The sequence below is a fragment of the Gnatocerus cornutus genome, chromosome 5 (genome assembly GCF_029298725.1).
Source record: "Gnatocerus cornutus isolate USDA-ARS CGAHR chromosome 5, icGnaCorn1.1, whole genome shotgun sequence".
NCBI classification, from domain to species: Eukaryota; Metazoa; Arthropoda; class Insecta; order Coleoptera; family Tenebrionidae; genus Gnatocerus; species Gnatocerus cornutus.
In genome coordinates, this window is record NC_142237.1 from 6682169 (window position 1) to 6706530 (window position 24362).

The 24362-nt window shown below is 39.7% G+C and overlaps 5 protein-coding genes across 5 annotated transcripts; 3 read left to right on the top strand and 2 right to left on the bottom strand.

Moving 5' to 3' along the window:
- The first annotated feature begins 416 nt into the window (after positions 1-416).
- On the top strand, positions 417-1179 carry LOC148173986 (larval cuticle protein A3A-like). Its single transcript, XM_088038061.1, has 3 exons — positions 417-453; positions 505-738; positions 789-1179. Exons 1-3 carry the CDS (start codon positions 442-444, stop codon positions 1092-1094), a joined length of 552 nt encoding a protein of 183 aa, XP_087894187.1. The 5' UTR covers positions 417-441; the 3' UTR covers positions 1095-1179.
- Positions 1135-8273, bottom strand: LOC148173987 (uncharacterized). Its single transcript, XM_088036777.1, has 21 exons — positions 8209-8273; positions 8024-8152; positions 7904-7963; positions 7698-7850; positions 7567-7644; positions 7420-7515; positions 7326-7370; positions 6619-7266; positions 6477-6560; positions 5943-6398; positions 5784-5885; positions 5524-5658; positions 5352-5447; positions 2049-5306; positions 1884-1918; positions 1795-1841; positions 1739-1764; positions 1607-1673; positions 1482-1495; positions 1374-1415; positions 1135-1314 (listed from the first exon to the last, which is right to left on the bottom strand). The coding sequence occupies exons 1-21, from the start codon at positions 8221-8223 to the stop codon at positions 1135-1137; spliced, it is 5766 nt and encodes a 1921-aa protein (XP_087892903.1). The 5' UTR covers positions 8224-8273.
- A 1127-nt stretch (positions 8274-9400) lies between these two features.
- Positions 9401-10158, top strand: LOC148173988 (uncharacterized). Its single transcript, XM_088038059.1, has 3 exons — positions 9401-9419; positions 9471-9764; positions 9816-10158. The coding sequence occupies exons 1-3, from the start codon at positions 9408-9410 to the stop codon at positions 10098-10100; spliced, it is 591 nt and encodes a 196-aa protein (XP_087894185.1). The 5' UTR covers positions 9401-9407; the 3' UTR covers positions 10101-10158.
- A 2390-nt stretch (positions 10159-12548) lies between these two features.
- LOC148173989 (adult-specific cuticular protein ACP-20-like) lies at positions 12549-13327 on the top strand. Its single transcript, XM_088038064.1, has 3 exons — positions 12549-12585; positions 12632-12874; positions 12924-13327. The coding sequence occupies exons 1-3, from the start codon at positions 12574-12576 to the stop codon at positions 13212-13214; spliced, it is 546 nt and encodes a 181-aa protein (XP_087894190.1). The 5' UTR covers positions 12549-12573; the 3' UTR covers positions 13215-13327.
- Positions 13328-13407: 80 nt separating this feature from the next.
- Col4a1 (Collagen type IV alpha 1) lies at positions 13408-24207 on the bottom strand. Its single transcript, XM_088037670.1, has 12 exons — positions 24082-24207; positions 23726-23768; positions 19922-20584; positions 19624-19866; positions 19120-19341; positions 18764-19069; positions 18246-18713; positions 17814-18197; positions 15759-17733; positions 15184-15702; positions 14408-15129; positions 13408-14360 (listed from the first exon to the last, which is right to left on the bottom strand). Exons 1-12 carry the CDS (start codon positions 24099-24101, stop codon positions 14106-14108), a joined length of 5820 nt encoding a protein of 1939 aa, XP_087893796.1. The 5' UTR covers positions 24102-24207; the 3' UTR covers positions 13408-14105.
- Positions 24208-24362: the final 155 nt, after the last annotated feature.

Consider the following 24362-nt stretch of genomic DNA (forward strand, 5'->3'; position numbering starts at 1 on the left):
ATTAATGATAATTACTATTAATTTATGATAAGAGCGGTGTAGAAACACATTTTTCCTTAGCCCATTGCTACACCAAATGCGTCAATACTGTCGAAAAATGCATCGAATTTTAGAGTAAAGGTTATATAACTTAAGAAATCATATCGCAATCGACAAAGAATGGAATGTTGATGGATTTTCATGCAAGCTGTTGCAAAACGCGCCCTTCATTTATGAAAAGTCTCCATTGTCTTCCAAGAACAAAGTCCACCACAAATGTACCCTTTTTTGGACGTCCGCGCCACCGCCGCCGAAATCCTGATCTAGGTCAACGCATTGCGTAAATCCCAAGCTACCACGCCACAGGGTCCAGTTTCCATTGACAGTGAATGTGTTTGAAGATAAGTATAAAAAGAACGAAGTGGATCTTCACCGTCAGTCATTTCTTAAACTTCTCATAACATGTTGGATAAGGTGCGTGAAACAGTGGAGGTTTTAAAAAAATATTTAATTTTCGATTTCTAGGTTTTTGGTATTGTTGTGTTGGTGGCTTCCGCCTACGCCGTAGGTGAGTACGGCCACGCCACTTCATATGCCTCCTTCTCGCAACACGTCGGCCCCATCGCCGCTCCCGTTGTAGCTTCAGCTCCGCTGATAGCTTCTCATGGTTCATATTCTAGTCTGCCACTTGCCGCCCCCGCTTTACACGCCGCTCCTCTTGCTCTTCCCGCCGTGCACGCCGTCCACGCCGAACCCTATGTAAGCTAAATCATTTATGTTTTTTTCGTTTTAACTGAGCGTGTGTTTAGGCCCATCCTAAATACGACTTTAGCTACGGCGTTGCTGACCACCACACCGGCGATATTAAATCCCAGCACGAAACTCGTGACGGAGACGTCGTCAAAGGTTCCTATTCTGTCGTGGACCCCGACGGCACCAAACGCACCGTCCATTACTCCGCTGACCACCACAACGGTTTCAACGCCGTGGTTGAGCGCACTGGACACGCTGTCCATCCTGTCCATCCCGTGAAGGCCGTCGTTGCCGCTCCCGCAATCGCCGCCCCCATCGGCTTAGGTCTGAGTGCCTACGGCCACTCTTACGGCCACTACTAAACCCGACATCGACAAGTCGATTACACTTCGAATTATTTTTTTATGTAGGATATTTTTCTGTACAAATAAAACTGTTTATTTTTGAGATCATTTTCGTCATTTCCTGGTGATTAATGACATTATCTAACGAGAGAAGATTGCTTAAATTTATGCTAAAAAGTTGAGATCGGGTTTCGCGTAACTTGCGGCGATTCCTTAATAAATAGAGCAACTTGTCGAACTACAAGAATTTATAATTATCGTTAACGAATTCCACGAACGATGGTAAGATTAATTGACGCGCCAGAATGCGAATTTTGGTGGAATTGACGATGGAGCTTTCTAATTACAACATGTTGTGAAATATGTACGAGTGTTGGAGATAAGTGGCGCGAATGTGATCGTAACAAAAAAAATTACCGCTTGAAAAAAATTAATAAACATACCTGTAAAATTTTGAACAAATTGTACTTTTTTATGTACAAAACAAAGAAACATTTCTTCCAAAAATATTTTATAAAAAAATGCTTTACAATTTATAAAAAGTTTGGCTTTAATTTCACTAGCTGTAAACATTGATTCTAAGATAAAATTTATTGTCTCAAAGCAAGGTCAAGTGTCTACAAAAAATTACATAATTCAGAATATTTTGCTTTTTATCGCACGCACATTTTGTTATCATATCCAGCGTCTTATCAGAAAATTATGATCAAGTATGTACTTATCAGAAGTTCGACAGACAGCGCACGTGGTACTTTATTTAGGGCACTAAACAATAGATTTTTAAAATTTAATTACATTTAGAGTCACAAAAACAAATATTTTGAGTCTAATTCAGTTTTTATCTTTAAAGTGAACAATTAAAAAACAATTTTCGGATTATAAATGATAACAATCTCATCGAAATACAATAAAACAATTCAGTTTATCAATAAAATGTAATAAAAACGACAAACAGTAGTTTTATGTACTAACTATTTTATAAGTGTTTAATTCTCGCACAAAGTCAGAGCTGTTGGGACAAGACAACATTTTTTCCACACATTTATCTGATTTGAACTTAAACGCCACACTCAAAAAAGATTTTTTGAACCGTTTGCTTTGAACCAAAGGAATCCGTTCCTCCATCTCAAAAAACTCATCAATGTCAAACCTCACGGAATAATACAAAACATTTATAAACGCTTCCTGCAAAGCGTTGAAGTATATGGTGAAGTGCTTTCTCAACAGCGCCATTGGAACAAAACAGTTATGACTATCGGCGTAAGAAAAACAGTCAAGATCAAACAAATCATTGTCGCGAGGATCACATTTTTTTGCCAAAAACTCAATCATTTCTATGTAATTTTCACTTTCCGGTTTCAATTTTTGAAAATGCACGGCAGTATCGTCGATTATCAAATTGTCGTCTTGTTTTATGACACGAAGAAGAGGATATTGAGTTCCGTAACCACAAGCGAGGTGAAGAGCGTGGCGTCCGATTTGGTCTTTCATTTGGAGTTCTTCGGCGGTGCACGATTTTAGAAGATCAAGATCTTGAAGCAAGACGGCTCGATGAGCTCTGCTGGAAGATGATGCCATAACGTCAAAAAGATACCGAAACTGCGGCTCAATTAACAGTTGTTTGACTTGAACACACTTTTTCACATTGCTCAACAGATAAGAAACTGCGAAGTACTCCCCTAAAAACCTGTGAACGAAGTCCTCTCTATTGACGAAATCACACTTTTTGGTTTTGATTTCTTCCAAAAACTCTAAGACTTCTGAGCACTCTTCTGAAGAAAGCACTTCTTTAAAATGAAAGTATGCTCCAACTTTTTCGTAACTCCTTCTTGTCTGATTTGATTCAGTGTCTTGGTCCGCTAAACAACAGTCGACAAAATGGTCATATAGCTCAGGAATTGTAAGCACTTGACTGAGTGAATCGGAATAATTTTCGGTATCTCGAAGCAACAATTCGGTGAAAATAAAAAGATGTAAGGGAACTTCCATGAAAGAATGTGTCCAACCTCGCCTCTGCCTTTGTAAGTCCTTTGGAGACACGTGCAGTCTTTCTTGTATATAACCATTTTGATCTTCTTCGCTTAACATTTTTATACCTCGTGCAAGAACCTTGTAACGATTCTCCAATTTTGTTTTTAAGCTGTTTCGTGAAATTAGCCACTGTTTCGATCCCTCCTTTGCCAACTGTTGGATGACACTCATTACCGTTTTCAGAACATCACCGGAAACTTGGTCTAAATCGTCCCAAATAAATCTAACAAGCTTCTTGTAGACGAAAGTTTGTAAAAGATGATTTTCAAAAGTTGTCAAGTCTTTGCACGTTTCCGCAATAAGATAAGTTTTGAACATTTCCAAATCGCCAGTTTTGTTCTTGGAAAAATGTTGAAAGTGGTTTTTTGGTTGGATGAAAACGGTCCAAACAGAACGACCGCTTCTTTGTAAGTTTTTCATCAGAGACGTCTTCCCAATTCCAGCTTCTCCGCAAAGTAGATTAATATTATTTTCTTCTTCGTGGTGGACTAACATTGATTCATCGTAGTAGTCTGGAATGTGATTTTGGTATGCTCTTAAAGTTGTAATGTCGTCAATTTGACTTTTAACCCATTCCAAGTGGTCGTTGTCGACAAATCTGAACCAGTGAAATTGCTCTTCTGTGAGCAACCACGTCTCGGAGTCTAGTTCATTCTCACACACAAAGACTCTTTTTGTTGTTTCATTTCGTTCTTCTTTGTACTCCACGGCATCGAACCTGTCTTTAATGGTACTTTTTTTGTCGTAGCTGGTGATGACCACAAAAGTATCATCATTTACACTTTCCAGAAAGTGCACATTTATTATGACTTTAGGCAAAACTCTGTTAATGTAAACTGGTGGAACCTCTTCATCATGAAAACTCAACGAATTGTCAGCCAGACAAATCAGTTCGTTTGGTGTAATGACTTCGGCTAAATCTTTAGTAGTTAAACGCATCAACGTTTTAAGCGACATCTGTTTTCCTTGCAAGATGTACATGTAATTTTTTATTAGGTCTTCGTACAACTGTAGAGATTTCTCTTCTAAGTCAGACAAACGGTCAAAAACATCCCTCCAGTTATATTGCGCTACATTCTCGCCCAAGAGAATGAATTTTAAGTTTGTATTTTGACACAACGTCAGTGCTTTTCTCACGTCTTTGTTGTCATCGAGAATCAGAGGATATTTTCCAATCAACCACAGCGCAATGGCAATTTCTTCGTCTTTTAGATCTTCGATTCTTTGGATTTTAGAAATGATTTCGTGCTTGCACATATCTTGTTGTAGAGTCTGAAGATCCGGGAGTTCACTACAGACAGACGGCCACAACTTCTTAACTTTGTCAATATGTTTGGAACTGATGATGGTAACTTGGAATTCGGAAGTCGCGTTTTTGAAGTGAATCTCATTTGTTGATAGAGGAATTGAAGCTCCAGGAAATATCTTAATGTAAGGTGACACCAAAGAAAGAGCAATCATTTCTGTTACCACAAATTTAGAGATTTTAGTAACTGCGCCTTCTTTAGCATTCCAAGTTTCAATAAACTGAAGGAACTTGTAGTACGCGTTGTTTTTACGAGAATAGCCCTTGAAGCCGTGTCTAATTCTTTCCTCAAGCTCTGCAACTTCCAGGAAATTTGTAGTTACGATGAAGTTATCGAAGAAGGTTTTGTACTCGTCGAGTTTCTCACTGGAACATCTGCACTTTTCTTCAATAATTTCGAATTTAAAACTTCGACATGGTATAGTGTTAGTTTTTACAAAGTTTAAAACTTCCAAATCGAAAACATAATCGATTAGTTGTACGGCAATTACATCATCCTCGTCTTGAATCACAGTTTCTAAATTCTCATGATTTTTGAAGGTACGATTGGTACAGAGAATATGTTTTAAAGACGTGGAATCGCGTTCCAAATTGTGGTACTGTCTGCAGTAGTGGACAAGACTGAAGTCGCTTTCAGAATCGCTGAAAATTTCCATGGGTAGTGTTGTATCTTCTTCTGCGTATTTCAGTAGCATGGCAAATTTTTGTTGTTTCCCGTCTTTCAGTTTTAATTTTAAAATTACTTCGCCCAATGTTCCATACTTGTGGTTCTTTGTAGACAGGTTGAAATCCTCGTAATCTTTGTTTGGCAGCAAGTTCAAAACGAGGTAAATAATTATGTTGACTTCAAACGAAAATTCTGTGTTCGTGGAGCTTTTCTGTCGACGGAACATCTGAAAATAACTACATAGCTTGAATTACAAATCGAGTTTACTTACTTTTGGGCCAATTTTCACGTTGTGAAAGTCGAATGAAAAAATTTCGGTACTGTGTGTAATACTAGACCGACTTCGACGTGGTAGGAAGTGTATGTCCTACAAAATAGAAATTTATTATTAATATTTATTAAACTCTAATTAAATTTTTTTTTTTATTTTCTGATTTACTTACTGAAGATTCTTCCATTTCTTGGTAATTCAATTTTTCTTTCACTCTAAGTTCAATGGGCTCGTCATCAAAAGATATGCAAGGTATAATCTCTTCACTCTCTTCTTCGTCGTATTCTTCGAAAATAGATAAAGGCTCCTAAAGTTTTAAGATATTATCAAAATTTCAAATAAAGTTAGACACAAATCTGATTTACTTTTTTTTGTAATTTCCCTCGACTCTTAGGTCTTAGTCTATTGTTTATAATTCCTATTGTTACTTACCGATCTTTCAGCCGCAAATAAATTTTCTTGTGGGTGATTTTCATTTTCTACGATTTTCTCAGTCTCTGTGATTGCAACAGGCGCACTTTTCTTAAGTAAATTCTAAAAAAAAACATGCTAAACTTTCCTAAAAATATTTTATAAAACATTTCTACTTACTTTTTCAACATCATTTTGTTTCTCTAATTGAATGAAAGTTTTTTCTTCAAGCAAAGTAATCATTAGAGTTGCGTTAGTTGTTTCAACAGTTGCATTTTGTTCGTTTTTATCATTGTCTTCATTTTTCTCAAAATCATTTTTAGATTGATCGGAATGATCGGGATGATAAGAATAAACAGCATTTGGCTTTTTCTTTTGCTGTACAATTGTGATATTGTCAGTCTTGTCAGATTTTTCGTTTTCCACATTTTCCGCAGTAGACATCATATTGCTAGATTGATTAGAGTGTTGTTGAAAATCAATCGGATTTGGAGTTTTCTTAGGTTTTTGCTGAAAAGTCAACCCATTATCATTTCTAACAGAGTTTCCTTTTTCCCCATTTTCAGTATTGTCATTGTTAGAGTACCGTTGCAAATAAAACGCATTCGCGTATTTTTTAGTAGTTCGTCCCAAAACCTGTAAAATTTAATTTATTAAATTAAATATTGTTTGATTTCTCTCCCAGAAATATGTATAATTACTATTGTTACTTACCGATCCTTCTTGTGGCTGATTTCCATTTTTTACGATTTCCTCTTTCTTTGTGATTCCAACAGGCTCATTTTTAGTAGGTAAATTCTATTTAAAAAGCATGCAAAACTTTCCTAAAAATATTTTATAAAACGTTTCTACTTACTTTTTCAACGTCATTTTGATTTTCTAGTTGTATTAAATTTTTTTCTTGAACCATAACATTAATTAGAGCTGTGTTGTTCGATTTTTCATGTGCATTCTGCTTGCTTTTATCATTGTCTTCATTTTTTTCAATATGAACAAACACATTTTCTTCAAAAATTATCTTATCGTTTTTAAATGATTGTCCGCTTGCAATATTTTCGTCCTTGAACAACAAATCACCAGATTGATCGAAATGTTGTTGAGAATAAACGACATTTGGCTTTTTCTTTTGCTGAACAGTTGTATCATCATCGGTCTGGACAGATTTCCCGCTTTCCACATTTTCCGCAGTTGACAACATAATATCGCCATGTTGATTGGAGTGATGAAAGTCAATCGCATTTGGCTTTTTCTTTTGCTGAATAATTGTATCATCCATGGCAGTTTTCCCACTTTCTACATTTTCCGCAGTAGACAACATATCGCCAGGTAGACTGGAGTGTTGTTGAAAGTCATTTGGAGTTTTCTTAGGCTTCTGCTGAAAAGTCATGTCGTCGTTATTATTTAAAAAATGTCTGCTTGTCGCATTTTTAGTTTTGGCATAATTATTGGACTGTTGTTGCAAGTGAGGCGCTTTCAGGTATTTCTCAGTGGTTGGTCTTAATACCTGTAAAAACTAATTAGAAAAATGAAATATTGTTTTGCTTATGCATATTTTTATTCTACCTTATATCTCATGCCATCAAAATCAGCGAATGAAACTGCTTTTGCCTACAACATTTAATTTAAAATTTATTAAAAATTATTCAAATTATCCTACTCTCGAAAGGGGAATATTTCCGTTTTCATAATCAACCGAGTCTATTGCCACTTCTGGTTTTCTTTCTGTTAAATCAGCCGATGAAAATGCGTCTTTCTACAACATTAAACACTTTAAAATTATTAAAAATATTTCAAATTGTCTTACTCTGGAAAGTGGAGTTTTGTTTTCATAGTTAACCAGGTCCTCTGTTGTCGCCGATCTTCTTTGTTTTACATTGGTGGTCTACGAAATCAAAAAGTTCAATTAGAATATCTTTAGCAAGTTCTAATTTTTACGGTTTCATCAATAGTTGATAAATTTGTAGCGTTGCTTGAAACTTCTCTTCTATTTTTAATAAAGTCCTTTTTCTGTTCTTGGAGATAATTTCGGTCGACAAATTGAGTTTTTTGAAAATTTAAGTCGCTGATATCAGAGTATGAACGATTTTTCTAAAATTTACTTAATTACAAAGACCTAACTCATGGTAATTTTAATTACTTACACTTTTTTGTTGAAATGTAGCTTTCACATCTTGAAGTCCATTTCTATCTGAAGGTTTTACCTATCACCAAAAACAAATTTACCGAAGAACGTTCTCAAAAAATTAACTGTTTTTTTTTACCTGAGCATTCAATGTGTGACTACTTGTTGAGCTAGAAATATTATTTTTATTTAATTGCTCGAATTGTTCTCTAATATTTCGTACATGACTAGGTGATCTGTCCAAAGATGTTTTCTTTTTATCATCATTCTGGAATATATTTCCCTGTTAAAACTACTCAAGTATTCAGCAATTGAAATACTTACTAGTTCAGTGCTCATTTTTGTAAGTGATCATTTCTGTTTTTCCACGCAAAGTAAACACAAGTAACTCACAAGTAAAAGTCGTAAATTTTGAACTTAAAATAACTTCGATTTGTCATGAAAATGTATAAATGATGATTAGATAAAATAGGAATGTTAAGATAATAATTGCGTTATGTAAACGCAAAAACAATATCACGTATAAAATGATATTATATAATAAAGACAATGAAAATATACAGAATGATGTTAAAATAATCTAATCTGTTTTACGTAAAAATTTGAAATTAAAATTTTTGGCCACTCCAAATTTTTTTTGTTTTTATCTGTCATTGTGTTATGCATTTTGTTTATGTTTTTGTTTAAACTGTAATTATGGCAATTTAGTAGTGTAATCAAAACTGCCGCCAAATAAAGTTCAAAGCTTTGGTTTTTTAAATTCTGGCGTTAAAATAAAGAAAACTAGAAATAGAATTAGAAATCACTCAATAGATTACTCTTCCAAATCTTTGTCCGACGTACTTACGGCATGTTATTGTACTTTGACAATTTAACAATAGACACTCGAAAATACGCGTGTTCGATTAAAATCTTGACTTAAGTTGTTAAACTGCCAAATCCAGTCTTTTTATCGGAAAAAAATGGTCTGCGTATTTCTTATATTCAAAAATAGATTGAATTAATGTTGATTTATCAATTTTTCAGACAAAGCCTCGCCGCGTACTGAATTGCCCCAATCACACTATAAAACAAATCTGGCTAGAATAAGTTTCCGCAAAGGTCGCTTTTTTCACCACGAAATTGACTTGAAGAAATCAGAACCAGAACAAATGCAGACCGTGAAGGTTGCAGCACTTGATACTTGAACATTTACCTATTTCAATAATTCAAATTAGCTAATTATGCACACAGTAATTACTAAGTTTGTTAAATAATCAGGTTATTAACATATGAGAATTCGTTTGAATGTTGCATGAAATTAATCTGATTACCATGAAAATTACGGCGAAAGAAAGTATCTTTGCCGTAACCTTAACAAGTATTGGGTCGATTCGGTTTTACAAAACATTCGGATTGAGCAACGAGTACTTGGCAATGTTTATTGTTAAAATAATTATAAAAAGTCATATTTCGAGGTCTAGAACATAATGGAGATTCTTATAAATATCGAAGTCGGAAGGAAAGAATCAGTAGTGACAAAAATGTTCGACAAAGTGAGTACTCATTTCAAAAGTACCAACACAAATTTTATGGGTTTCTTTTAGGTTTTACTCGTCTTTGCTTGCATCGCATGCAGTGTTAATGCCGTCTATCTGAAGACTCCATACGCTGGGTATGGTGGCGGTGTTGGCGGCTATGGCGGTGTAGGCGGCTATGGGGGTGTAGGCGGCTATGGCGCTGTTGGCGCTGGATACGGCGTCTACGGCAAACCCGCCACTTCCTACGTAGAAATCGAAAAGAGCGAAGGAGCCCCAATTTACGGAGTAGAAGCCGCCGGAGTTCCAGTTTATGGCCAATATGGTGCCTACCCAAAATATGGATACGGCAAAGATTACTACGTAAGTTACTAGTAGCATATCAGTGCCCGTATTCTTAGTACGAATTTTTAGGCTTATCCTAAGTACCAGTACAACTATGGAGTACATGATCCTCACACTGGCGACTACAAAACCCAAGACGAAATTCGTGATGGTGATGTAGTAAAAGGGTCGTACTCCGTAGCCGATCCTGATGGTACTCTACGTGTCGTTCATTACACTGCTGATGATCTCAATGGATTTAATGCTGTTGTCTCGAAACAAGGACTTGCGGTGCACCCTGCACCACTCTACCAGAAGCCTTATTTGGCTGTACCAAAGCCCTATGTAGCTGAGCCGCTTTACAAGTACTATTAATATTGTGATAAAATTGTTAGTTTTGTGAATGTTTTAAATTATTACTGAGTAAATATAATAAAGCAAGTCAAGTTATTTTTTGTATTTTTTAACGTCTTAAAAATTTAAATGACCATAACACACCAGTTTTTAGATGAATAAAAAATCTATTTCCAGTAGCAGTTTAAAAATCTAATTTCAGTAGCAGTTTTAGTGCTACGTTAACCAAAATTAGAAAAGCTCTTCCTTTTCACATGTTTATTAAGAGTGTCCAATTACAAACTTTTTGAGCAAAAAAGACAACAAATTTTCATTTAAAGATTCACCCATTCTTTATAGCTAAATGGAGAATGTGATTAACATCGGATTAAAATATAAAAAAGAGTTTACTCTATTGGCTGGCAATATTCTTATCAAAGTAGTTTTAATTACAAAAATCCAACTTCAACTCGATCGTAACTTTTCATTTATTGGTTGGAATGTTTAGAACGGTTGTTAGTGGGTGGATATATACGTTTTGAAACTAATTAAAACATGCATAAAAACGCAAAACCTCAATAAAACAGTTCTAAAACAGTCGCTCTAAATTTTATTGTTCTAGCATCAAATCTGTCAAAATCCCAGACTTTTGAGTGGAGAATTCAACTCACTATAGATTTGACCAATCAGACACTTTAATATTAAGATGCGGTTTTCGCCATCGTTCTTGTCGCGATTTTTTACATAAGAAATAGTTCTTAGATTTTTCAAAAATCAAAATTTGCAAATTTTTGCGAAAATTTATGACTAAAACTATACCAAACTTTTGATATCAATGTCTCGTTTATTTTTGGGAGATAACTTTAGTTATTTACATCACCTTACGCAGAATTTTCCGCAGATTCCAAATCTGTAATTTACATTCAGATTCGACAACAAATAACTGAGTTATGGCCGATCAAAACTTTAAAAAGTTGAATTTTATTTTTCCTTGTTTTTCCTAATTTTCAAGTTAAATATCTCGGAAACTATTTGAGATATTGAGATGCGGTTTACGCCATTCTTGTTCTCGGCTCATTTCACCTTAGAAAAAGTTCTCAAAAGCCCAAAATTCGATAGTCGATTTTTTGCGAAAAAAAATTCCGACTCAATCGATAAAAATATTTCAATTTTTTTATTTTTTGCTTCGCTCACTCGTGCCGATTGATCGTCGAATCAAACTACTCGCCTGTCGGAAAAATTTCCGACAATTTCCTGCTCTCTTGTTTTACTACTTATGAAAATATTAGAGATTTAGAGAATTAGAGGTCGTCCGGAAAATCTCAATTTTTAAAAAATGTGTCTGTTGCTTTAAATTTTTTTAATTTAAAACAGTAATCTCTTCATATATTATTGCTTTAGTATTAAAAGTGTAAAAATCACAGGCTTAAATCAAAAATGCTAGATATTTTCAGTTCGTTCGGAAAACAAAAATTTCTAAAAATTGTGTCGGTGGCTCTAAATTTATGGAATTTGGAACAAATAATCAATAAGTCAAAAATATTAATTTTACAAAATTTCTTTCTGCTAGCATCAAATGTGTCAAAATTACAGGCTTTAGTAGTAATCTTTAGAAATTTTTAGCTCGTCTTGAAAATGAAAATTTGTAAAAATTATGTTTGTTGTTCTAAATTTTTATGACAGAACGAAGTAGTCAAAAATAATAGTCTCCCCCAATTTCATTAATTTCATTGCTGTAGCATCAACAATTTTAAAATTACAGAAGTTAATAGAAGATCAAGGAAGAAGAATCATGGCGACGACGAACAAAAAATTAACACCTCTCTGTATAGACAGTCTATTATTCAAGAACAATATTCAGCAATAATTACGTAACTCCTCCACTAAAAACTATCTCAATCTCCGTCCTCAAACTAGTACTATTAACACGAATAATGTTAATTAATCTCAAATTTATTTTATTGTCCGTGTAGTTACAAACACACATTCTCAACATGCAACGAGTGCATAACAAATGCAATTCCGCTTCACACTATGCACCTATATATCTACCTACTCTCAGTAATCAGATCGAATCATTCACCTACTCCAACTCGACTTCAAAAAACCGCAAATTATACTGTTAAACATCTAGGCCGAAAAATCCATTGCAAAACTTGCAAATTTTCAGTTTTTCTGTAATCGCCCCATTATTATTCATAAAAGCAAGTCCAGCCTGCAGCTGAAATTGCACAGAAATAATTATCGGTGACACATCGTCACGCAAGCACGACGCTAAGATACAAGAATCAATTTCGTCGAGATTTACCGATCCATTGAAGTAATTGTAACAGGAAGTAATGCGTCGCCCTAATTCGACGTTCGGCGGTATTGCACTTTCAAATGCGAATATTTCGTTCAATTAATAGTGTTGCAGTTTACGATTTTTCATAATTAAAGTGAATGTTACGATGTATATAAACAGGAGGAAGGTGTGGAGTAGTCAGTACAACACAAGTCCTCTTAACACAATACAATGCTCGCTCAGGTAAAGCGAGGATTTTTGAGAATTCTAAACTAAAGTCAATTTTTAGATCTTCACTTTAGCTTTTTTGGCTGCTTCCGCCAGTGCGGGGCTTTCGTACGCGGTTGGAGGACTCCATGGAGGACTTGGACTTGAAGGAGGACATGGACTTGGAGGAGGACTTGTACTTGGAGGCGGACATGGACTTGGGGGCGGACTTGGAGGCGGACATGGGCTTGGAGGAGGACTTGGAGGCGGCCATGTGGTGGCGGTAGCACCCATCGCCATCAAGGAGACCGTAGTCGACTATCATGTAAGAACTCTCATTTTTTTATCGTTCAAAATCAATGTATTCTTTGTAGACTCCTGCTCATTACGAATTCAAATACGGCGTTGAAGACCCCAAAACTGGTGACAAGAAAGAACAATCTGAAGTTCGCGTCGGGGACGTCGTCAAAGGACAATACTCTTTGGCCGAACCTGATGGTACCATCCGTATCGTGAAATACACTGCTGATAAGCACAATGGATTCAACGCTGTGGTTACAAGGGTTGGTCATGCTGTGCACCCTCAACTCTACGTCCAAAAGGCTATTGCTATTCCTGTGGCTATTGGTGGACATGAAGGGTTAGGTTTGGGAGGTCATTATTAAGAGCATAGTCCAGCATCTTCGAGTCATTTTATAACATTGTAATGTCATCATCGTTGCTCATCTCTCATTTTTATCTCTTGGATATTTCAAGAGAATAATTTATAGTGTATATAGTTAGACCCATTGATAATTAACAATAAATTTTTATTGTTACTTTGTGGTTTTATTGTTGGGGGGGAAAAGAATAGCACAATTGTTTAAGTATTTATTTATTTTACAATGGCAGTGTTTTAATGAAACAAAAAGATTGTAAGAGCTATTAAAATTACAAACATGCAGTGACAATCAGATTCGTAATTTTAGAGTCCCGTTGACTAGAAGTTTAGAAAAAAGAACGCGCAAGGGGAATGTAGTTAATATAAAAGTAAAAAATAGTTGTTTTCGATTGTATTTATAAAAAGATCACTGCAAACCTAAAGCGAACACATAAATTATTATTACAGGGATACATAGCACCATTAAAATCATTAATTACAAAAATATTCTCTTTAGAAGATAACTATTCTGCTAAAAATGCTATTAAAAAATCACAGCGAAACTTAAAAAAACGAACTGTGACCGCCCTAATTTCCATACCACTGGTAGTATTTTAAAACAATAATTTCCATAGCTTGTGGTATTATTACATACATACAACTTAAACTAAGTACTATACAAAACTCTTTACATGCGTTTTTAATGTTATACAAACATGGCACGGCAGTATTAAAAAGTTACAAAGCTTATGGTACAAAAATGGGCGAGTGTTTGTACATCTGGTCGAAATCCGCTCCGTCGGATGGGCAAGCACTCGAAAAAAAGGAACACTACGAGGTTGAACACATAATCCGATGGGACATTCGCACGCTGAGTGCGACTGACCTATCGAGTCAACAAAAAACGGCAGCAGTGCTAGTTCTTAATGCATACTTGGCACCTACTGATTCGGTCTCGAACGTTGCCAGCCTTCAGTGTCTGTTTAAGTGGCTTCTGGAACTGCTGGTGTGACTCGATGGTGGCTAACCAGAAGCTGAGAGTATTGGCGAAGTAGTGGCATGTGCCTTGTGCGCCGTTGCACTCGATGAAAGGAGTTGCGCGGAAGTCTTCGAGACACGAACCGGGGCTTACCAGCGACTGACCGCCGCCTTCGGAGCCGTCGGAAGTGTGCTGTAAAAACAATATGAGAAAAGACTCGTCATATAACTAAACAATACCATGATAAAACTGTATCCGATCCAGAGGGAGCTCCAGCCACTGGGACAGTCTGGTAGTGACAAAGACTGACTGTGGACTGCTATCACATTTGCAGGTGACTCGCATACGACGCATCTGGAAATGTACTGCCTAATGGCACTTTCTTCGACAGGCATCATAGGAATTGGTGCACTGGTAGACAACCAATAAGACTTGTCGTTTCTACTGGCGTAGTTGCACACATTATTGAAGTCACAGAAGACAAACGGCATGGTTGAGAATTTTCTTATACAAGAACCAGCATGTCCCAGATCTTGGGTGTGAGCTTTTTCGTTGCCTTCGACGTAGAGTAACGAGTATCCTTCCCATAGCTTGATATGTCCACTTTCACATCGTGGAATTTCTATGCTTTGACTATGTTTCACCAGTAATGTTCCTGTAAGGTAGTCGCCCACTGTTTCGCATGGAACTCCAGGTTCTCCTTTAGGACCTGGTTCACCCACGGGTCCCGTAATCCCAATAAGGCCATCGATACCACGATCTCCTTTCTGACCTGGCCGACCTTGACCTCCTGGGAAACCGTCAATTCCACGGTCGCCTTTTTCTCCTGGGAATCCGTCACGTCCTGGGGGACCAATGGGACCAGGCAAACCTCGCTCACCCGGTAACCCTGGTGATCCTGGTACTCCTTTGTCGCCTTTAGGTCCTGGAAGACCTGGTGGTGCAGGTTCTCCTTTTTCGCCTAAAAATATTCAAATTAACTCAATTCTCGATTTACATTACTGATCTGTTTTACCTGGCCCTCCGGGTAATCCAGGCATTCCAGGATTTCCAGGTGGCCCAGGGAAACCTTTTTCTCCAATAAGACCAACAGCTCCAGCAAAACCAGGTTGACCATCGTAACCTCTATCTCCCTTCTCGCCAGGATATCCTGGTGGCCCTTGCAAGCCAGTTATGCCCCGGTCACCTTTTTCGCCGGGAGTTCCAAGAAGTCCTGGTGGACCTCTATCACCTTTTTCGCCTTGTAAACCTGGTGTTCCAGGGAAGCCATCTCGTCCAGGTGGTCCGAGAGGTCCTGGTGGACCGACTGGGCCAGGAAATCCTATTTCACCTTTTTCTCCTTTAGAGCCTGTTGTTCCTGGGAACCCAGGAGAACCAGCAACTCCAGGCAATCCAGGGAGGCCACGGTCACCTTTTTCACCCGGTATACCATGAATACCTTCACGACCTTGTTTGCCTGGTAAACCTGGCAGACCTTTTTCGCCTTTGACTGTTAATCCTGGAGGTCCGGGGAGTCCTGGGAATCCTCTGTCACCTAAGAAAGAATTTAGAAATTATTCATACAAATTGCATTAATTAAGACACCTTTACCTTTATCTCCAGCAAGTCCAGAGAAACCAGGTTCACCCTTTAGTCCTGGAAATCCTGCGTTACCCTTTTCTCCCAATAAGCCTGGTTGTCCTGGATAGCCGCGGTCACCTTTTTCGCCTTCCAATCCTCGAAGTCCTGGTGGTCCAGGTTCACCCTTATCCCCTTTTACTGTAACAAGTGGACCAGGAGGACCACGTTCTCCCCATTCTCCTTTTGGTCCAGGGAAACCGACAGGCCCTACAGGTCCTGGAAGTCCTCTTTCACCTTGAAGACCATCAAGCCCACTTTGTCCTGGAGGTCCCATATCTCCTTTTTCTCCAGGATAACCAGGCGCTCCAGGAAAACCAATGTCACCCTTAGCCCCTCTTTCTCCCGATAAACCATCAATTCCTGGGCTACCTCTTTCACCAGGAAATCCTCGTTCACCTTTTTGTCCAGGATAACCTGGTAATCCTGGTTCTCCTTTCAGTCCTGAAATTCCAGGACGACCGTCCATTCCTGGGCTTCCAGGGGTTCCATGATCGCCCTTTTGTCCAGGGATGCTATTTCCAGATAAGCCTTTGTCTCCTTTTGGTCCAACGAAACCTTGAATTCCAGGCAAACCGCTAGGTCCTCTTAAACCAGGTATTCCGGGTTCACCTTTCTGACCTTTCTCTGACACATCACCTTGGCTGCCTTTCTCGCCAGGTAAACCAGGCAATCCTGGTTCTCCTTTAAACCCAAGCAATCCTGATGGTCCCGGTAAGCCTGGTAATCCAACAGGTCCAAAATCACCTTTTTCACCAGGATAACCAATGCTTCCCGGCATGCCGATCAATCCTTGAGGACCTGGGGGTCCCGTAAATCCTCTATCACCTTTTTCTCCATGGGGACCTGGAAGACCGTCCATTCCTGGTTCGCCAGGGGGACCTGGACGTCCTGCTGGACCTTGAAATCCTTTCGGTCCTTCTAATCCTGGTATTCCTGGTTCCCCTTTACGTCCAGGAAAACCCGGTAACCCAGAAGATCCGCTTTCGCCTTTTAGTCCAGGTTCACCTTTTTGTCCTTCAGATCCTGGCAATCCGGATGATCCCGGAATTCCAGGAGGCCCCAATGGTCCCGGTTCTCCTTTATGACCCGCTGGTCCTGTCAGACCGTTTAATCCCGGATTGCCAATATCTCCTTTTTCTCCCATTAGACCAGCTAATCCAGGCTGACCTGGAGATCCAGTTTTACCCGGTAATCCGGGCAATCCTTTTTCTCCTTTATAACCAACGGGTCCTGGTGGTCCTGGAGGTCCGATAGAAGGAATTCCAGCTTCACCTTTAGTTCCCTTAGCACCGCCTAATCCAGGAAATCCTGGTTGACCATCTCTTCCTTTTTCACCAGGGAAACCCATAGGACCAATATCACCCTTGTCGCCTCTAGGACCTGGCAAACCTCTTGATCCAACTGGACCAGGTGCACCTACTAAACCCATGGCCCCTCTAGGACCGGGAGATCCCTGTTCACCTTTCGGTCCTTGTGCTCCTGGAAAACCAGAGCTTCCCTTTTCACCCTTGGCACCGGGTGGTCCTTCTCTTCCTTTAAGCGACGCCATTAAAGTCTGTGGACAGCTTGCCGATTTCCCCTTTATTCCAGGTGCACCCTGTTCTCCTCTCTCACCAGGATATCCTGGTTGTCCAGGTGAACCAGGTTCGCCCTTTACGCTGGTTCCTTTTTCTCCTTTTGTTCCAGGAATTCCTGATTCTCCTGCTTTTCCATCAGTACCAGGATGACCAGTAAAACCTTGGTCTCCCTTAATACCTGGTAAACCTGGCAAACCAGGTGTTCCAACAAGGCCTGGAGGCCCAGGTAAGCCTTGAGGCCCTAAGGATCCTGGAAAACCTCGTTCTCCTTTTGCACCTTTATCTCCTCTTAACATTGAGCTGGAAATAAACGCGTTTTCTCCAGGTTGACCTTGGTTTCCAGGCAAACCCGGAAGACCATCTTTACCCTAAAAAGAAATTGTAACAATAGAGAACTCTTTGCTGATATGTATAGTTTAAATTTAAATAAAATTATCTTAACACGTACCGGTCGACCAGGTAGACCTTGTCGTCCTGGCAATCCGTCCACACCTGGAAGACCCATAATTCCCGTTGCTCCAGGTGGCCCTCTTGGACCTACGTCTCCATCTCTTCCATTCAATCCTGCTTCACCTTTTTCACCCTTAACTCCCGGCAGACAATCTATACATCTTCCACCAATATCTCCCTTTTCTCCTGGAAGTCCAGGACTTCCGTGAGTTCCAGGTCTTCCAGAATTTCCTTTTTCGCCTCTTGGTCCCGGAGGACCAGTCAGCCCAGGAATACCATTTAAAGCGTCGCCAGGGGTACCACGAGATCCAGGAAAACCCCTCTCTCCTTTTTGACCAAATTCTCCGTCTCTTCCAGGTTCACCATTATCTCCTTTAGGACCCTAAATTCCACAATTATTTCTTTTTAAAATTAGAAATTAGGTGATTACCATTATAGAAATTCCCTTCTCTCCAGGAAAACCTCGAGGACCTGGTGGTCCAATAGGTCCTGGATAGCCTCTCGGTCCATCTACTCCAGGAAATCCAATAGAACCGGATTCTCCCTTTTGTCCTTTTTCACCTGGAGTACCTTCAGGTCCTGGTCTACCATTAAGACCTGGACCTCCAGGAGGTCCAATAGGACCTCGAGGACCCGGATCACCAGGAAATCCGTCCATGCCTTTAGGACCCATGGGTCCTGGATATCCTCTAGGACCTTGAGGTCCAGGTGGCCCAGGACGTCCTTTGCCACCACCAGGTGGACCTGGTGGACCCGTTAAACCGGGAAAACCAGCGGGTCCATCTTTTCCTGGTTCTCCTTTTAAACCCGGACGTCCGGAAAGACCTGGCAATCCTTCAATACCTCTATCACCTTTTTGTCCAGGAGGACCTGGAGGTCCTGAAAATCCGTCTCTTCCCTATAAAAAGATAATTACACAAATGAAGAAAAAGAAATATTTTTTTTTACTCTAGGTCCAGGTGGTCCCGGTAAACCTTTTTCTCCTTTCATTCCTATACCCCCTGGAATTCCCAAATCACCTTCAATACCAGGTTCACCTTTTTGTCCCATAGGACCCCAATCTCCAGGTTCTCCCTTTTGTCCGGGATCTCCCCTTGGCCCTATAGTTGCCGTACCATTTCCAACTTGCACTTCAGGTGCTGATGACCCTTTAGGTCCCCTTTCTCCTTTCTGTCCTTTCTGACCTTTGTCACCTTCGAAACCTAGACCCATACTGCCTTTTTGTCCTTTCGGACCTGGTGGACCCCTAGGTCCCTATAAAAACTACATAGATTCTTGTTCTTAAGAGAATGGTTTTAAACTACCGCAATTCCGGTTTCTCCGCGCCCTCCGGGTAAACCTTGAGGGCCAACAGGTCCTGGATTACCTGCAGGACCAGTGACTCCATCTCTTCCAGGTTCACCTTTCTGTCCTTTAAGATGAATCTCGCAATGGGCGTCTTCACCACGCTCACCCTTGATACCTGGGGAACCTGGGAAACCTCGAGGGCCGGGCTCTCCAGAAAGACCATCAAGACCAGGAAGACCCTTCAATTATTTATTATACTTGATAACTAATTTTGCCACACCATTAATAAATTTGACTTTTTTAAATTGAGGTAGACTCAAAAAAAACAACAAAACCAAATCAGAAACATATTTAAACAATTAACATCTCTCTGACAAAAAATTAAAAATGTCTTTATGCTTCAATGCGAAGTCCATCGACCTTACAAGAGTGTCAGCTTTGTTCGCAGCAACACGACCTGATCAAAGATAAAACTCGAAGAAATGAAACGTGCAAAGCCTAATCCATTTTTTGTTACTCACGTCAGTGCCATTGCAACCATCCAATCCCGGCAATCCCGGGGAACCAGGAGGACCTTGTAATCCAGGAACACCATTGATTCCCGGAAATCCGGGAACACCAATTTTGCCTCGATCTCCTTTAGGACCTCTGGGTCCAATAAAACCAGCTTCACCTTTATCACCCTTTGGTCCCATGATACCTTCTTCGCCAGGAAAACCTCGCTGACCTTTCTCTCCTGAAATACCAGGAACTCCTGGAAATCCCTGTAAAATAGGAGAATTGTACAATTTGATTTCTTAAGGTTTAGACGAAACTTACTCGATTTCCTTTCTCAGCGAAACATTTTGGAATGCATCTTTCACTGCCATTTTTGGGGCCGTAGGCACTTCCTGGGGCATCATAAATATCGTAACTAGTAGAGTAGGGTCGGCTGCTTCTGTAAGGACTCGACGGATACGTGTACTGACTTTGTCCACGCTGTTCATGGGACTGACTTTCTTGCTGTCGTGATTGAGTATTATACCCTCCTGACTGACTGTCGTATTGTCTAGACTGACCCCCGTACTGTCTCGATTGACTGTCGTATTGTCCTTGGCCAGCCTGAGCAGAAGAATCGTAGCCATATTGCCTAGATGATTGTCCAGAGGATTGCCGTGCCGCTCCTGACTGGTCATAACCCTGTGGATATGGAGGAGCCTGAGTACTGGGGTTGGTAAGTGCCCCAACTCTATTATAATTCGATGACGAACTCCCTCTGTAGTCATACTGACTCCTGTTGGTCGGTCTTGTTCTGGAGTCCCCATAAAAATATGGTTGTCTCGGGTTGACTTCCCGACTTTCGCCGGATTGGTAATTATCGGCACTCTCAGCGATGCTGCCTTGTCGGTAGCTTCCTCCAGTAGGGTAGTTTGGATAATAAGGGTCGTTTCTTCCGTATAAACCCCCTGTCCTATTCAGCCCCCCATTATTGCTGACAAATTGCTGCAAGAGAAAATTTCTGTATTGTTGGTTGCATAGCCTTCCATATCTTCATAAATGAAGAATTCCCGTCAATTTAAAAGTACTACAAAAAGTGCTCTTCGTAAATTTCCGCGCCCGCTAAAAGCCTAACCTTGCAATTGGTACCGCCTGCTTTTAAAAATCCCCAGAAAAACAAAACGTCCCCTTTGAAAGCACCGCTTTGGCAACCGTAATTAGTCGAAATTGCAACGTTGGTCAAATTTATCTACCATCTTAACGCATTAACCGCACAATCTGGACCCTGTTAATGGTCATCGCTGCCCATTTTTAACACTGATCCAGTCCGGAAACATTTGTCACTCTTTCTTTTTTCTGCAATGATCAAAATCGCGTTCGTTCACCTCCGACAACCCCATAAATCTGCGCCCATGAAACCATCGTCAGAACCACCGCTGAGTCCATGCAACTTGTTCATTACTCATCTTGGCAATCGTCCAGTACCTAATTTTAGAAGAACGGTAAAAAAATAAATTAAGGAGTTGATTGTATAAACAATAGTTGAATGCACATGCCATTGGATAATGTATTATGACGGCAAATATTATATCAGAGACTTCCTCGAGTAAACGAGCTCGATAAATGTCTTGTTTTAATGGTTCGTGGAACGCTAGAGGCTCCCGAGATGCCGGGAATTGAGCATTTTTGGATTTTTATGTCTCCCGAATTAATGACTGAGGGAGCTAGTTGCGATTCGAGGTTTTCACATAACTGTAAAGTTAGAAGCGGTGTTTGATGAAACAAAAACAAATGACGCCCACGAGGGATTGACCAATCGCAGGACATCGTTAGCGAAATTGTTTATGAAGAAAACCAGCAATGGAGATCATATCGAGGAGAACTGAGCAAAACAGAAGAAAAATTTCAAATTATCGAATAAAAAGAATGTTAATCTATTGGAATCCCCCCTTCATTACATTCTTTAAATGCCTTAATAAATTTATAATCTAACTAATCTGAAGAGAACAAAAAATTTCATTGAACAACCGTAAAATTCGAATTTCGCGGCCTAGCATAATGAAAATAGAATCTATTCTGCATGCGGTAAACAGTCATTTCACGGTCTAGGAATACAAATGACTACGAAAATATAGTAAATAATTCAAAATAAACAAGACCGAGAAAATTTTGAAATGTTTAACTGACGTTAAAAGCCCCTCATTGTTGAAAGATGCGTTAACACCCCACTTCGATGTAATTCCTAAAGAAATAATCCCCGATATTCAGGCTACCGGAAAATGTCACCCATAAAACCGTTTAGACCAAAATTACGACACTCCAATCACATTAATGTCGCTGGTGTGAATTGTCTAATCATCAAAGTTAAAATTAGTCCCATCAGGAAACGCTACGATTATAGTATTTATCTCTTAAACCCGAGGATATCTCCATCTTCAAACCAAACAAATAATAAATCCGCCTCTGCTCCACTCATTATAGCACTTTAATGTGTCTAAAGCCGTTCCGATATGCACGGAACAGTTCCAAGAATATTTAACACCGTCGCGATTTTTCTTCGGTGCAACCATATTTGCGGAAGAAATTCTCATCTCCGTCACTTAGCACTTTACGATTGTCCTTGCTTGTAATTGTAGATTATCCGAAATATCCCGATTGAGAATGTCACCATCAATCAGGTGGGTCGATTGGAAATGTGGGCAAGATGAACAGTGGCGTAGCATGCTTTTTGGAATTAGTTTACTATCGGCGTTGTGCGTCACGTTTTCCGTGTTCGCAACTTTGAATAACTGTAACAGGAACAGGAAGAAAGGGGAAAAATCCGAGTTAACGGCCGAGTATGGGACTCTTCATGGTACTGTCGCATTTCTAAATGGATTCGGCGTGGGTTCCGACTTTTTGTGGGAACTGTAAACATCGATTAGATATGCATATGGTAAATTGCTACTAATTTTCTCTGGTGATGACGGCAGAAAATTAACTCGTTCGATTTTCCGTCTATGGAACTAATAGTACTGTTACACCATCGGTAGCCCACCACGAATACCAATTTATCAGATGTGATTAAATCCTTGTATAACAGACTACCTGACGTTAAAATGCCATCAATCTGGACGAGAGTCGGGTTTCCATTTTTAGAAATGGACGCCCACTTGGTTTGAATATTCGTCCGATTGAATTTCGCAAGGTTATGATCGGCGGGAAAAAGGACGAAATAAAAGAGCGGACGTGATTAGTGCACCAATCATTATGAGGAAGCTGAGAAATAAGCTAATTTTAGGAAACAATGGCTGTTATTAGTGGGATTGGGCGCAAGATCCAAAGATAGCCAACAATTAGCCAGACCGGAATGGCCCGAATAACTTTAGCGCTTTCGCAATAATTTACTTAAATGGAGTTCCACAGCGTATCAAAATTTTCAAAAATTTGCAGTCTAGAGAAATTATTAAATATGGACCAAATACCCAAAATATTACCAAGATAATGCCCATAATTTTCCTATAAATTACTCATACGAGCAAAATAATTTAAAGTTTTTCGTTTGGCCCATTTAGATTTGACTGGTGGGTGATACTTTTTGAAAATTAAGAAAACTAAAAAATTCCAAAGTAACCAAAATTTTATTTAAAAGCCATTTTTTTCAATGGGATCTAGAAGCAACAAAAAGTGAAGAAATTTCCGACTCTCAGAAAGAAAAAAAATCTTTGCTGGTCCATTTCCCTTTGGCTGCCGCCCCTCCCGAATTTTTCCTAATTAAGACCCCCATAACATTTAACGAGTCCATTGTCGGCGTCTGCGTCCCAGATTCACAAAATAAACAAATGCCGTTTCCATAACCCGAAACCGTCCATAAATAATTTTTATCACGCATTATCAATCTCCAGCGCAGACATAAAGCCGTGGTTGTCGGAAAAGCGGAAAAGAAGGTTAAAATGACCTCTCGCCAGATGTTCTCAACTTAATGTTTTTTCTCATTCATCGAACTCCGTAATTAATCGTCAACGAAAGCTTCTGAAGCTCCGCTCAGATGAATCATGTCTGCACACATAACACGCTTGCATAACACATCACCAGTTAAAATAACCGCGGCCGCAACACAGTTAATTGCGCCGCTCGGACGTTTCGCAAGGGAAGAACTGGACTTACCCCTCGGACACATGTCCACACACCAAGAAACGCGACGACGAACCTGGAAAAAAACGAACTTTAAGCTGACGGGATGAAAAATAATACGAGATTCTTGAACTTTGTTATCGCGATGAAAGTGCAAAAAGCTCGGTTTCCTTTGATAGCGCGGGTTCCGGCGCGGGCCGCCCGGGCCCTCGGCGGGACCAGTGCTATGCAAAAAAAGGGGAGGATAGAGCTTTGGTGCGAATCTGACATTAAAAAAAGTTTCAGAAAACTTTGTTAGAGAAAATTGACCAGTCAGTTGGCAAAAGCTCAGAGATATGAAAGTGGAGCAAATTTTGGTCCAGAAAAAATCACCCCGTAAAAGTACTTACCCAACCGCGCGGTCGGTCATCGCGGCCTCTTCCCCACTTGGGGAAGTACACTAACACTCTATATGTGAAGCACACACGCGGGTCCGCGCGTCACTGAAAACCCCTACAAGAACTTGCTTCAGCGAGCCGGAATGGGTCCACAATCTCGGTTCCAGCTTCCTCCGCGGTACAAACTAGCACCGCTTTAAACCGCTATAACTACCCTCCTAGACCTTCTTTTAGCTTGACCTTCACTACCATGGTAGTTCGAAGTGGCAAGTACCCTCAAGCCAAGTCTGGAG